This window comes from Bradysia coprophila, unplaced genomic scaffold, assembly GCF_014529535.1.
Source record: "Bradysia coprophila strain Holo2 unplaced genomic scaffold, BU_Bcop_v1 contig_350, whole genome shotgun sequence".
In the NCBI taxonomy this organism is placed as follows: domain Eukaryota; kingdom Metazoa; phylum Arthropoda; class Insecta; order Diptera; family Sciaridae; genus Bradysia; species Bradysia coprophila.
Window position 1 is genome coordinate 997,687 of NW_023503608.1, and position 15,047 is coordinate 1,012,733.

At 34.8% G+C, this 15,047-nt stretch overlaps 1 protein-coding gene across 1 annotated transcript; it reads right to left on the reverse strand.

The window, feature by feature from the left end:
* Positions 1–6,899: 6,899 nt before the first annotated feature.
* LOC119081078 lies at positions 6,900–14,727 on the reverse strand. The gene is made up of 8 exons (XM_037189821.1): positions 14,614–14,727; positions 14,458–14,553; positions 14,230–14,400; positions 14,009–14,166; positions 10,354–10,701; positions 7,926–8,161; positions 7,520–7,866; positions 6,900–7,453 (listed from the first exon to the last, which is right to left on the reverse strand). The coding sequence occupies exons 1-8, from the start codon at positions 14,724–14,726 to the stop codon at positions 7,030–7,032; spliced, it is 1,893 nt and encodes a 630-aa protein (XP_037045716.1). The 5' UTR covers position 14,727; the 3' UTR covers positions 6,900–7,029.
* Positions 14,728–15,047: the final 320 nt, after the last annotated feature.

The window sequence follows — 15,047 nt, forward strand, 5'->3', positions numbered from 1 at the left end:
ATATGGAAAAGTAGACAAAGAAAATTCGATCTAATCAGTGTCTGTGTGGTTAATTAATGTTTTTTTACTGCAATCATAAAAACCGTAAAGTATTTTGAGAAAATAAAAAAACTTTAGTCTAAAAAAAACCTTTTTTAACATGAAAAAAAACAAAACAAAAATATAATGAAAGAAATAAAAAAATTCACAAAATTTTATGGAAATCAGACTTAACAAGACAACCGTTAATTTCAATCAACTCCAAATAATATTGGTTTCCATGTTAAACCATAGCTTTAATTTAAATAAATGTATTTAGTACCTAAATTAACAATTAAAAAAAATTACAAATGAAAAAAGAGAGAAAAATCCATCACTGCCACCAATAAAGAAAAATTAAATCCAGAAGTAAAATACATATGATCAGGGACTAAATATGACTATTATAATGCAGTCGTAGGAGTGCTCTTAAACGAATCGATTTATCGAGTTTGAGATCATTACAATTAAAATAACATTACTCTTTACCTTTTGTTAACGGTAGACGGATCTCGATGCAATCATTAAATCTGGTACTTCTTTTGTTTTGAAAAATTGACAAATATTTGGAATCAATTCTTTTACTTCGTTTGTTTCAGCATGTACAAAAGTATATTTCCTACAAGCGTTGATTTGTTATTATTGTTATCGTTAAAAATACAAACAATTAGTTCAAGTGGAAATATAAAATTGTCAATTTTGTTTCTCAGAAATTACTCCAAAAGTCAAGAGGAAAGCGTAAAAAATAAAACCTTCAGGAACGACCACGTATATTTGCAAAATGTTCTTTTTGAAGCAGATAAAATAATTTAGGACATGAAGGATCAATTTTGTGATGTTAGCCAAATTCATCGTGTATTTAAACAATAAGTTCTAGAAACTATTATTTTGAGAAGTGTATAGTTTGCTGATCGCAGAGGAATGCAACTATAACAGTCAAAATAACTGTTTCGAAAGCTTGTTGGTGAAATACACACAGATGAGTTCGGCTCATACCTCAAAATTAGTCCTTAATGTGATGAATTACTTGATAGCGTCCGATGTAGTTTATTTATCAAACAGAACTAGGATACGGACACTACTTTCCTTATTCCTTTATTCAACTCACGTTAAGACATCAAGCATCGGTATTATCATTAGTGAATTCTTAAATCGGCTAATTTCAAGAATCTCTGTGTAACATTCGAAAAAATTTTGCGAGTCTTAGCGAATCTATCCTCAAATTCAAAGAACTCCTACAACAACTGCTGATCGAGTGTAGGTCAGTTCCAAGGCCATGCGAATTGTCAAATTACTGTCAAATTTCATCCATAGAGACATAACCTCATCAATATTTAAATATGAAAACCGATCTCTGCGGATGAAATCGTGTTCGTTCGGCCAGTGAAAATTAATGTTTTCAGTTATTTGGAACAAACCTATAGAACAAGTCACTGTGTTACTGTATTTAGAGAAAAATGAGTAAGCAAAATAGGCAAAACCATAATAAAAAGCAAATAAAATTGAAGAAACAAAAAACGATGAAAAAGATACTGAAAACAAACTCTGAAGAAAAATATAATTCCATAACCAGATACCGATAAACCAATTAAAATCGATGAATACGTAAAATCGATTTTTTAATTTAATACAAGAAAAAGAAATGTAAATCGAAAGAAGAAGAAAATAAAATTTTCATTTTATAAAATCTATAAAGCTATAGGACTATATAAATATATATAATAAATGATATAGTAATACACACTGTACTATTGAAATTATATATGTATTTGCAATATAAATACATGTATAGTTATAATTAAAAGGAAATTACTAACGGGTAATCAAGAAACTTAAAGAAATATTAATGAAAGAAATGGGAGAAGGAAAAACATTACACATTATATACATATTACATGAAATTAATTTCGCATAAATTGTATAACACAAAAGATGAAAGAAAAACCATAAAAAATATTTAAAGAAAAAAGAGAAGAAAGTTTAAATTGAAATAAAAAAAAGTGAAAGAGAATAGGTATATTATTATATTAATTATATGAAAAAAATGAGAAGAAAAAAAAATGACAAAAATAAACCAAATAAATAAGTTATATGCAAATTACATAAGTAAAACTGATGTTTTTGTATAGAATATTTCTGTTGAACTATGTATAAAAGTGAATAAAAAAAACATGAAATGGAATAAAGAAAAAAAAATATTTGAAAGAAAAAAATTAATTAATAAAAAAGAAGAAAAATGGAAATAATCGCTTAAGAAAAGTTTAAATTTAGACAGAGTTATATCATTTGTTTTTTCAGAAAATTTTATTAAATTAAATTATATTGATTGTTCTGTTTTTGAATTATAATTATTATTATTATTATTATCGATTTATTACTGATTATTATTACAAATTTTGAATTTTGAAAATAAAAACAAAAATTAAAATTGACGTGTTTCAGTATTCTATTTATTATATACGTGCTATGATTTCCACTCATTACGTTAATGTCGTCCCAACATGTGTAAGACATTTTTCAGCCACCCCTAAAAAAATTGCGTCTCAGGAAATTCTCATACTTTACTCCGACTCCGAATGCACTCTACCCCGCGAGCGATGTACTTCAATCGCTATGCAACCTAGATTAAAAGAACAATCACACAAGAATCTGACCCTCAATCGGCGTACAGTCCGATTAACTTCGACAATAATACTATCTCTAGCAAACAAACTAGGAAAATTAGGGTGGTAAAACGGTGTATGCTGCCATAGAAAATTTTACACTTTTAAAAGTAAATTAAATGAAGTATGAGCATCGATGTGGTGCGTTTCGAACGGTCTACAGTCTAAACCAGTGATTATGTTCGACTTCGCGCTAGTTTTGGATTTTGTGTTTCCCGGACTGCGCTCATGAGTTTCAGCTTAATCGTCTTTGCTATTGCTATGCTTTAGAATGAAATTTTTTTACTTCATCTGTTTAACCATTTGTTTTGCTATAAATAACCGTATTACGATTAGGTCGTCGATCACTTTTATCAATAACAGATGATAAGACATTTCCATAAGTGACGTCAATCGAAGGGCGACTCACTCCAGTAACTCTCTAGGAAATCACGGTAAATCAACAAAGTCAAAAATGGGGTTTTAATGAAATATGTATCAATGCAAGTCAATCGTACGCTTAGAAATAGGTGAGATACAGAACCATTAAAAAATATTTGTTGTAATTTACTGTGATTTATAACTAATTTATTAATTACGAAGTGAGCCCCCCTCACGTCAATACTCTCTCCAGCAAACAAACTACATTTATTAAGGTGATAAAGACGTTTAGGCTGGTTTCTTACGTCGAAAAAAAACGTTCTGCTCGAGAATTTTTTTTGATTTTTGACGATTGGATATGATTTTTCCTACTGTAACCAAACTTTTTCCTACTGTAACCAAACTCTAACGTTAACGTCTTACTTTCCATCTCTATAGTTCGATTTTTTTATGTCGTCTGTTTAGTTAATTTGCAAATTTGCTTTATTTTGATTTTCGCGCAGAACATTAGTATAAGGATCTTCCTTTTTGTTCCAAATTACTGAACTAGTATATTTTAGCTGCACCCAATGCCTACAACTGAATGCGAGAAGGCAGCATAGCTGCCTTAACCATCACTCTAGGTTTCATTTAGGAATTGCGTTTGTTACATTTTTGTTAAATTTTGCGCAAAAAAGTATGATTATCAGACCCTCTCCCACGGTGTACGGCAAAATGTATGAAGCATACGCTTTTGTTAAATTCCTCCTCCTCTATAGAGATTGAGCATACATTTCGTAAAAGGGAAAATCCGGTGAGGTTGAGCTATTTTAGAGTTCCCGCTACTTTTTGTTAAAGGACAAATCCAATGAGCTGCAGCTATTACCGTTCCCGCTACATTTTGTAAAAGGGAAAATCCGGTGAAGTCTGTCTATTAGAGCCTTCGCTACATTTTGTAAAAGGGCAAATCCGTTGAGGTCGGGCTATTTTAGCGTTCTCGCTACATTATGTAAAAGGACAAATCCGGTAAGGTCGGTCTATTGGAGCCTTCGCTACATTTCGTAAAAGGACAAAATCTATGAGGTTGATATATTAGCGTCTTTACTACATTTTGTAAAAAAGCAAATCCGGCGAGGTCGATCTATTTTAGCGATTTTGCCTCACTTCGTAAAAAGAAAAATCCTGTGAGGTCGATCTATTGGAGTCTTCACTACAAATCCTGTGACCTTGATCTGTTAGCGTTATCGCTACATTTTGTAAAAGGAAAAGTCCCGTGAGGTCGTTCTATTAGAGATTTCGCTAAAAGCCAAATCTGGTGAGATCGATCTATTAGAGTTTAGAGTCTCCATTACATTTTGTAGAAGGAAAAATACGGTAAGATCGATCTATAAACGCCTTCGCGATTTGTAAAACGACAAATCCGGTGAGTTTGTTCTATTAGTGCTTCTGCTAAATTTTTTGAAAGGACAAATCTTTCGTTTGCAACCCGACTCCACCCAATGCAATAAGTTCACCTGTACATTTGCTAACTGGCGCTATTTTATATTCAATAATGTCAGACTTGTTTCTATGTGTAAGTCAAAACAATTATAATTTTGCTCGAGTTCGTGGAATCAACATAATACAAAACTTATTTAGACCCACCCGCAACACACTTAAATCTTTTGCAACCGAATAAAAAATGATTTAATGTTTAGTTTTAAACTGCCGACTGCTAATACATTTAATTTGCAAAGACAGACTGTAACGCACATTACTAAATTTAGAACGATCACACGCGATAATATGTTATTATTATCGCTTTTCGAATATATTTTCGCGCTAACAAAAATACGCTCAAAATTGAAGCGCAATGCACTTAGTACATTTATATCGAGCATTGGTTTTTGTTTAAATTTTCGCGCCTACAAAAGCGTAGAAACGTTGACACAGTTTGATCTAGTACCTTTAGCACTGTCGTTTGACGTCTTAAAACGAAAAACATTTTGTTGTTGTTTGCAAAAATAATAATAAAATGTCGCTTTGGAATGAAAAATGAATGAATGCAACAAACAGTGTTATGATTTATGGCAAAATGTTGTGCAATCGATAGGCTTTATCAGATTTCAGGTAATTCAATTCATTAAAAGATGTAAAACAAATAATTTATTGTGGAAATCTTTTAGCAAAATATGACCCTAAGACCACATAATCGCTCCAGGCAGAGGCTTCGGATATTGGATGTTTTGCCCCAATCACTGCTGTGGCGCTCACACTCTAATTATTAGTGCGCCCTAAAGTGCTGGAACTTCTTTCGTTGCAATATCTAAATTTGTACAACGAAAATTTTTTCATTTAAGAAGCAGTGCGCCATATACTGAAGAATGTCACAAAATTTTCGTTTACAAATCTTTTCATATCTCGGTCCAGTGACTTCGATTTGAATCCGTTTGTTCTGTGAACTGTCTCAACTTTATATTTAGAAAACATTTGCCGAAGTAACCTATAGCCTTAGACGCCATCTTGTGGACGTACTGAGATCAAAGTTGGGCCTCTGTTTCGACATTTAAACCTCAATTGCTCGGAAACGGCACCAAGGATTTTCTTGATATGGGGCTCACTTGAAAGGTCTTTTAGAGTACTTTTCATTAATAATAGCCGTTTTCAATAAAGTGGAAAATGTTGAATGGGATACGAAAAAAACGATTTTTTGTACCCAAAAAAACAGGTTTTTTCGCATTTTGCGGCACTTCTTCCACCGTGAGGTGCCGTAAAAACTTGATTTTCGGAATCTACACCCTCGATTACCCCTTAGTAGGCACAAACCGCGCAGAAATCGATTAACCACAGCCCGTAATACGCAATTGAAAAGTGCAAAATTTTGCACTTCGGCGGCCATTTTGACAGGCAAAACGACATAAAAATTTTTTTTCTTCACCACCATCGTGTTCAGCGCATTGAATACTACTAAAATCAACGAAAAAATCGTTAGGTCCGTGTCGAAGGGCCGGACCTAAGGTAGGGCCCTACTATCAAAAATCGATTCTAACGCCTATTTAGAGTCATCCTGTGAAGTTTCAGATTTTTAGAGCCACGCAAACGCCTTTTACAGGGCAAAAGCTAAAAACGGTGCTTGTGTAATAAGAGGGGTTGATAAACTGAATTGAATTGAATTGATTGGGGGCCCAGACTTTCCTAACTAATTTTTTTTTGGGTGTTTTGAACCGGTAAAAACCGGTTTTAGTGTAAAACTTAAAAGGTATTGTATCTCGGTCAAAACTGAATATTTTTTATGGTTGGACCAGAATCTGAAAGGTTGGCTTTATACCTAAAATCACTAGAACAACTTTTTTTTTGGAAAATTTAGAGTTCACTGAGTTATCCTGTGTTCGCTGAAAAGTGTACCGGAAAAACCAGTTCCTGGCTTTTAATTAATTAATTTTAATTTTAATTTTAAAAGTTTTATTGGAGGAATTTTTGAGTTTTGGTAGGGGTGCATTTTCCATAAGTTAAACGTATATCCTCATCAGAAATGAAAAATGTCTCCAACTGAATAGTTATATCAAGCATTATAATGCAAATAAAGGGTCTTGTTTGCATATCACCATTTAAAACGACTCTGGAGGGGAGTAAATGGAGTACTGTAATTAAAAATCTGCAAAAAATCACAAAGATTGTCTGATTCCCCATCATCACCCACTAGCCGGACAAGCTTTCGTCAGTTTTTTTAAAAGTAGTTTTGACATCTAGGGTTGGAAAATGCGTCCGATTTAGGTAGGTTGTTTTTTAAAGGAATCTGTCGTTTATTCGGATTTATGTTGTGTTCAAACTAGATTGTTTCGGGTATATCGCATTTATATGCCACGCCACATTCTCGTAGTTAGTGCACAGTCAACTCAATTTCTTTCTCAAAAATTTATTTGATAAAAATGAAAAGATAAATTTACAGTTCGCCATAAAAAATACAATCGACATCTAACCGCAACGTCGAACTTAAACATTTCACACAATTTGCGTTCATTAAACATCATCAGCTGTGACTAGCCATTTTGATTCGACGCCAAATATTCTTTTTTGTTTTCGTCTTTTCTTTACTCAAATTCGACTCGCTGCCCGACAATTTCAGAGTCTGCGGTGTCAGCTTCAGTGTGTGCGATAATTTATTGTACCATTTGGGTTTCTTCGATCGTTGTTCGTTGTTATTCATTTCGGTCATGTCCAGATCGGTAAGGTTGACCATAGATGTGGCTGATCTGAGTTTCGGTGATGGTGGCCAGAACTTTTTATTTGAATCTGATGTTATGGGTGGTGCAGAAATGGGCGTTGGTAGTGATTCGAATTCCTTAGACAGCTGTTGCTGTGATGTATTTCGTTTGTATGGCCGGACAGGTAAGGCTATCGTATCTTGTACATCTTTTGTAACCGGTTTTTGATCGGCATCAGTTATTGTAATTCTGAAATGGAAGAACAGGATGTGTCAGTCGGTAAAAGCAAAATGAATTAGACTGATCAATGCTTACTGCGGACACTGATTTGCTATCCGTTCTTCAGGCGTGGTTTGCAGTGACATTTTCAATTTGTCCCAGAAATTGTAAAACGGTTTCGATCTCTGGTAATTGAGAAGATGGATGTGTCGGAATATCTCGGGCAGTTCGCACTGTTTGTACAAACATGGAATGATTTTCCGTTTCCTTTGAGCTATGCCTAACGATTGTGCCAAATTGGCTATGTATTCATTGAGAGGGCTGCACACAAAATCGGGCGACAGTATCACAACCAATCGATCACATCTTTCGGTCAACAGATGTCGAATTGCGTCATGCTCAAAGGTCAGGCCAGCCAAAAAATCGCGCTCTTTGACGCACAACTGTAAGAGACAAGTTTACGATTAGTGGCGGGTGTGTTTGATACGCCGATTATTTTTACCTTCAGCCCGAATGCTTCGCATTTTTCGATCATTTCGGTCGCGAAGTCAATGTCCTTGTCTGCAAATAAAATGAACGCGTCGTACTGTTGAAGCGGTAAACCTTTTTCCGCCAAAATGACATCATCTATCGTCAGACAATTGGGATTAACTTCTTTGACCATTGACGTATCTACGTATTGTTGTTGGCTTCGGTTAAATTTTTCTTGTTTCTTGAGATACTCCAATGCATCGTCAACTGGAAAAAGAGCGGAATTTGGTTATGATTAAATAACTAACAAACACAGTCAAAGAGTATAGAATCTACTATAAGAGTGATGGATTTTATGAAAGAATTCAGTGGGCTATGAGACTTTTAGTGTAGATGTGCAGTACGAGCTTGACAAAATTATAGTAAATCTGCTCCGATTCGATAAGATCTTTCAAAAAAAGAAAATCTAAATTTTCGAACCAAGCTTGAAGATGAGGAAAATCAATTGAGTCGCAGAACCATTCTTAGAGCTTTGATTGGATTTTGTGAGCTTTTCAACATGTAGTTTGACATTCACTTCAGTGGATCAGTATTTAGGTCCGCACATTGCGCGGAGTACACACGGACCACATACTACTACTACTACTTCTACTCATATGTTACGAAAACATTCATTTCTAGTAGAAATATTTTGACGAGTCTGATCAAATTCATTTATGTTCGACGAGGAGTCAGTCTTATTGCCACTCCACCAGGGATTATTTTTGCGAAAACATTTTTCCATATTTTCCTCAATTTTTCTACATTTTTCCAAATTTTCCAACAAATGTTTTTTTTGGGAAAATTAAGGAAAAAGTGACTAAAAGGCTGATCAAGATTGGAAGTTAACTTTCGACGAAGTCATTCTAGATATGGCTGAAAGCTTTTTCTGCATTTTCGACTTCTTTGAAGGAGTCGCTTAAGCGTTTCGTAGCGAGTGTTACTCTAGATACACATAGCGACGCGAAAGAGACCTAATTCAAATTTTTCTTCAGTTCTTCTGTCAAGTTTGAGAGTTGAATTAGGTCTCTTTCGCGTGGTTATGTGTAGCTTCAGTTACATGTAGAAATCAATCCGTGCCTTCCAAGTTCATAATTAATTCGAATTGAATAATTTTCGAAACACAAATTTTCGTATTGCCAAAACGTGAAGGGGACACACTCTCTCAAATGTCAAGTCATGTTTTTGCAACAACAACAACAAAACATTCTTTGCAATTTGTCTGTTAATTTAAACATTTAGATCATTTTAATCAAACCGAAAACTGTGCAAACAAAAAATGTTAATTGCGTGCATGCTGTATGGAACAAACACAGTCACACATGTTTTCGTATTCATACGAAGAAAAATTGTATCGAAACGAGCTAATAAATTCAAAGTGTAAACAAATTTATCAAAATCGTTCTGTGTATTTTAAAATGAAAATTTTATGAAGTCGAGCGGGCACATTACATATATATACACGACAACAATGTTTATAATCAGCGTGTTTGAATGATTAATTTATAATAAGTGGGTATGTCAATGCCATTATTCTGTGCAGCATATACGTTTCGCAAAGTGTATTGAATTAGCAGAATTTAGAACTTGTCTAGGAAGTCTTGAAAAGCAGTTATCGTTTGATCCTGCCTTTTAAGTGAAATCAATCACACATCAATACTAAGATCTTATTCGTATGAGAGTTAGACTAAGATAATTTATTCAACTGATGCAGCAGATGGAAGCATTTGAAATTTTTGTTTTCTTGCATCCAATCAAAACCAGTTACAGTCTGACTGAACCGGAGAGTCGATATTTGTAGGAATGTTCATTCTTCTCATTCCTTCAATTTATTTTTTGTTATTGTCGCTACTAACCACATGATCTTATAACATCATAGCATGATCTTAGGACCGAGTAATTTCTATTTTACTGAACTTAGGTATACCGATATCGCTGTACTTCCATGCTAAAATGATTAAAAAAAAGTCATCGAATGGAACAACTAGCAAAACTGACAATATATTGTTAGTGGTTCTGCGGTTGTGAGTGATGTTTAATATAGTAAATTGGTTCGTGACTACGTTCAACTATGATTTATTATCTCAATTCCATTCTCAGAATCCCAACCGATTTAGGTGTGACAACTGTGCCAAATTGACACCGCCAATACATCATTGTCACAAGTCAATTTAAAGAAAAACAGGATCATCTTAATTAGGTTTGCCTAATTCTTATGCCGATAAGCGTTCACTATATAAATCAACATAAGCTCACAAGATAACTATGCGATTATTTCATAATTTCCGCGACGACTGCTGCTAAAGTCAGAATGTCGAACCTGTTATCGTATTAACATACACAAACAACAAGCTATGTGTGACGGTTCCATATCGGCTGATTAAACTTAAATAATATTCAAGTCAAATTCATGGACTTACCAAACAATTCGTATGTATCATCGACAACATCCCATCTGTCGATGACGCCCAACATAAAACGAAAATCACCAAATGTTATGCCTTTCAGTTCGCCTTCCAAAATTTTTATCAATTCTATCGTTGGATTTGGTTTGTCCGAAAGAAATGACATGTATTGATTGCCCAGACCGGATCGTTGAAAGATTCCTCTCCAATCTCTCGAACATCCATCGGACGATGGCAGTATATTAATAGCATCAAGGTAAGTAGCAAGATAATTTCGCGATTTTAATCTTAACGCGGATAGAGGAATTGTTTGTAAATCAATGGTTGTGTCGACCATTCTCGCACACTTGTTGATGTATTTATATTATCAATGTTCACGTCACAGCCGTCACTGTGGTTATGATGACAAGAGCCAAATAAACTGAAGTTGGCAGCGATTGTTCAGACGAAAATTGGTTTTCACACAACAGTGTAGCCAACCGAAAAACGTAACCTTGGCTTTTAGTGGCGCGTGATTCAAAGATTTGTTGAATCTGCTGGTCATGGATATTGCGAGCGTTGTTTTTTTCTTTTGTTATCAATTAGCGTCGTTGTGATTTTAATTTTTAAAGACACCCATGATAACTTATAAAGATAGGAATAACGCCCATGAATGCTTCTCTTTTGATTGCTTACTCCATTACTACATCTATCTTCTGCATCACAAAATATGTCAATTAGAAAACAAAAAGTAGTGAAGTCTGGGTTTCGACACCACAGAAAATAGCCTTTACAAGGAAATGATCTTGATATTTACATGCAGCTGTTAAATTTTAACAACTCGATGTTGTAGATTGTAGGTAAATTGCGTTTACAATTGAGACGTTTTGCTGTTGACTCTCCAACATAAGCTTAATTAAGGGGTGCAAATTGAAACGACATGAGTCAAACTAATTAAGTATTTAGAATAATAGCTCGGATAGCCAGTTTTATCTGAACTGTCTGGAAGCTCTTGTATTGCACTTCGCGAGCTGTCAACTTCTGGCACGCTTGGTATTTTTCCCAATGAAAGTAAACTCTATAGGTATGGTCTTATGTCAAAATTTGTATGGAGCGGAGGAAATAGAGATTTCATATAAACAAACTCACCTCCCAATGAAAATCATTGAAAGTTGAGTTTTTTTTATGAAATCGCAATTTCCTCCTGTTTGTATGGACAGACCATACCTGGTTTGTATGTACTTTCATTGATTTTTCCAAGAAAAATTTAACTTGAGTCATAATTTTCGTCAAGTTGGATTTTAGTGTAAATCAACTTTACAGTTCCGCGATGTGCTATATAGATTATTTTCATTATACAGTACTCGTCAACGTAACCTTACTTAATTTTTCGTCACGTAGTCCTTAATCTCAATTAATTGACGTTAACTGCGTTCAAATTACTGGTTTGTACATGAAAATCGTTTGTTCAATTCATTCGATATTTTTCGACATGTCTAACAGCTGGGATCGTGTCTGACGTTTACAAGGTCACGTTTACAAGGTCATGAAAATCAAGGTTCTGTAAGAACAGGTTAAGACAAATTTGAGTTCATCACGAATGCGGTGACACACAGTTGCGTCAACGGCTGCGAAGTTCATATGTAGAATGGAACTTAACAAAAACAAAATTCTGAATTTTCGAGAAAAATATTTTCTTTAAGTTGATTTCTCACACTATCTGTTAGGGTGGGTCGATTTTCCCAATTTTAAAATCCACAACCAGTAGGGTGTGTGGCTTGAAGAGACGAATCGATCTGCATCATTAGTTTTTGATGTCCGATTACTTTTGCGCCTTACTTAGTTTTGAGACTTTTAAAAAGATTTTTTTTTCGTTGAATTCTCTCCAAATAAGTAATTTGAAGACGTGCAATGATAAAAAGAAACTAAGAGAAGCTTTTTGAAAAAAATGTGCGAAATTGGCACACTTGTTCCACAGTTTTCACATAAAAGTTCATAATTTCCACACAAAAAATCCATTTCGATTCATAGTTTCGGTTTTTGTTGCTATCTTGCAAAGAAAAAATAAAGTAAACAACAGAACGCAACAAATTATACTATCGATTTAATGTTTTTTATCTTTCATTCTATTACTTCCGACAATTAAACTTAACATTCTAATTGTTCTGTATTACATTGTTAACAATGAACAATCGTCACATTTGGTTATCCTTAGTGAGTAAGAGTAGTTATAATGGCAGAAATGGAAGTGAGTAGCGACGCTTCACTCTGGCCGCAAAGTTCACACTCGTTAATTTTTTTTTCTAGCATAGACAGCAAGTTTTTTCGGAATAAATCGCAGATTATTACTCCAGTATTTTCCATTAACTAACTTAACCCATGTATATTCAGTACAAACGTTTTTGGAAAGCTGTCGAAAATTACTCCGTATACTTATCATACTATACTATCATACTATCATACTATCATACTATATCATACTATATAGACAGATGATGATCTGGTTACCCTCACGAATTTCATTCTTAGTCGAATAATATATTTTTTAAATCTATTGAGGATTACTCAAGCTATCGTGCTATCAAGCGACGCGACAAAAATTAAAAAAAAGTTTTTGGAAATCCGTGGCATCAAGCGACGAGGTACAAATTCTTTTGGGAATATCTTTAAGATCATCGGTCCTTCATAGCCCATCTTCGAACTTGATCTGAGGAATTTAATTCCTCGTCGATTAAAAAAGTTTTTGGAAATCCGTTTAGAATTACTGAAGTTATCGTGGTAACAAGGAATGAATAATGTGTGACAAACATTTTCTGTATTTAAGATTTTTGGTCATACATTCCATGTATTTTCAAGCATAGTAATGAACACATTGTGTGACAAACATTTTAGAGTGTTTATCATTCGTAAGACCCATGACTTTCAGTCAAGGGAATTATTGAGGTGTCGGGGAATCTCGCACACGCGATCATAGTATGCGTCCTTTTACGACATGTAACGAAAAGTCATGACTGTGCGAGATTCACCACTTAGAGGTGAATCTCGCCCACCATGAATTTGTGTGGTGTGCGAGATTACCCTACCCCATTATTGAATTCATGACTTCATGAATTCAGAATGTCCTTTTCAGCCATTTTTCACTCAAATGTTGGACGAATAATAATACCATTCCCTTTAAGTCAATTTTATGCCGGGCTTGGCCCGGCTGTTGACGCTAGTTTTTGATAAAGAAATTTGTCATGTAAATATGCTGGGAAATAAAGATTTTTTTGTGTAAACATTTTCGTTTGAAAGGCTAGCTACCGAAGTTTCCATACAAGGTGACATAAAAGCCATAGAGAGTCCAGCGCATAACGTGACCGTGGAGACGTCAAAACCAGTTTCTGAAAATGCTAACTATACCACAAGGCTATTGTGGAATTGTCAGGACAAACAAGGGATGTGGATCGTGATTTTGTGTTGACTATTCAACCAGAGGAGAAACATAAGCCAAGAATGTATTCAGAGGTAAAATTAGTTTAGTCACGCTACGTATAACCGGATTCGAAAGTAGAAGAACTGACAATTGGATAAACTAGACCAAAGGCTAAGAAAAGATCTCTTCTATGCTCTCTCTTAGTTTCGGTGCTAAAGAGACTCTCTGATAGGTAGATAATATTGACCTCATTCTACATATTTAAACATCGTTAGTAATGCTTACTAAGTAGCAATCTAATTATCCCCACGATTTTACTTTGAGAAAACCTGTAATGACGAGATGATGGTTTCCTGTGTGACCGAATAGATGAGTTAGTCGAACTCTGCACGTCTTCCGGAATGTTCATCTGATCCGAGCCCGTTACTGAATTTCTAAAGAACATGGATAAGAATCTAATACGTCGGAAATATGTTGGTTAAGTGATCATTGCTTACGATGGACATTCATATTCACTTCCTCCGAATGACCTTAGAGATGATTCTGTGGAACCTAGTGAATATGATATAGAATTGAGCTGTTGCAACGGGATCGATGTGTCTGTCGAACTAGGTGTATCTTCCTTAAGTGACATCTGATCCGAACTAGTCATTGAATTTCTATAATATCTGTAGTGGTTAATAACATTAATGTGTGTAGGTAAAACAAGTGGCTTTTGAGCTTACGTTGGACACTGATATGACCTTCGTCTGAATGAGTCGCATGACTTTAACGATGGGTCTGACGAACTTAGTCCGCTGTCTTCCTCTGCAACTGAATTTCTAAGGAAGATGGAAACAATGACTTACGTCGAAAGAAGAAATTGAGTGATCATTGCTTACGGTGGACATTGATATGCGAACTGTTCCTCAGATGATGCTAACAACGAATCTAATGAAGAAGCGAGCTGTTGCGATGTACTTCGATTAAATGATGAACTTATTGAACGTGGCATATCCTCCGAGATCGACAACTGATCTGTGCTGATTACCGAATTTCTAAAAGTTGTGGATAGCATCAATACGTCAGGAATTTGAGTCATTGCTTACGGTGGACATTGATTTGCCAACCACTCCTCCGATGAGGTAAATGTTCCAAGTGACCGGACAGATAAGCCAATCGAACCTAGTGAATCCGATGAGGTAGTTAGTTGCGACGAACTTCGCATCGAATATTGATCCAAGTATGTTACTGAATTTCTAAAAAGGCCGAGAAGATTAGTACATCGTTGAACTAAGTACCAAGAGTTTTGTCATTGCTTACAGTGGACATGCTA

Excerpts from the sequence above, each read along its gene's own strand:
- LOC119081078 (XM_037189821.1), bottom strand. The coding sequence starts at position 14,726 with ATGCCACGTTCAATAAGTTCATCATTTAATCGAAGTACATCGCAACAG. Across the intron at positions 8,162-10,353 it reads TGATACATACGAATTGTTTG|TTGACGATGCATTGGAGTAT; the intron begins GTAAGTCCATGA and ends CTCTTTTTCCAG. Across the intron at positions 7,867-7,925 it reads GCGAAGCATTCGGGCTGAAG|TTGTGCGTCAAAGAGCGCGA; the intron begins GTAAAAATAATC and ends TGTCTCTTACAG.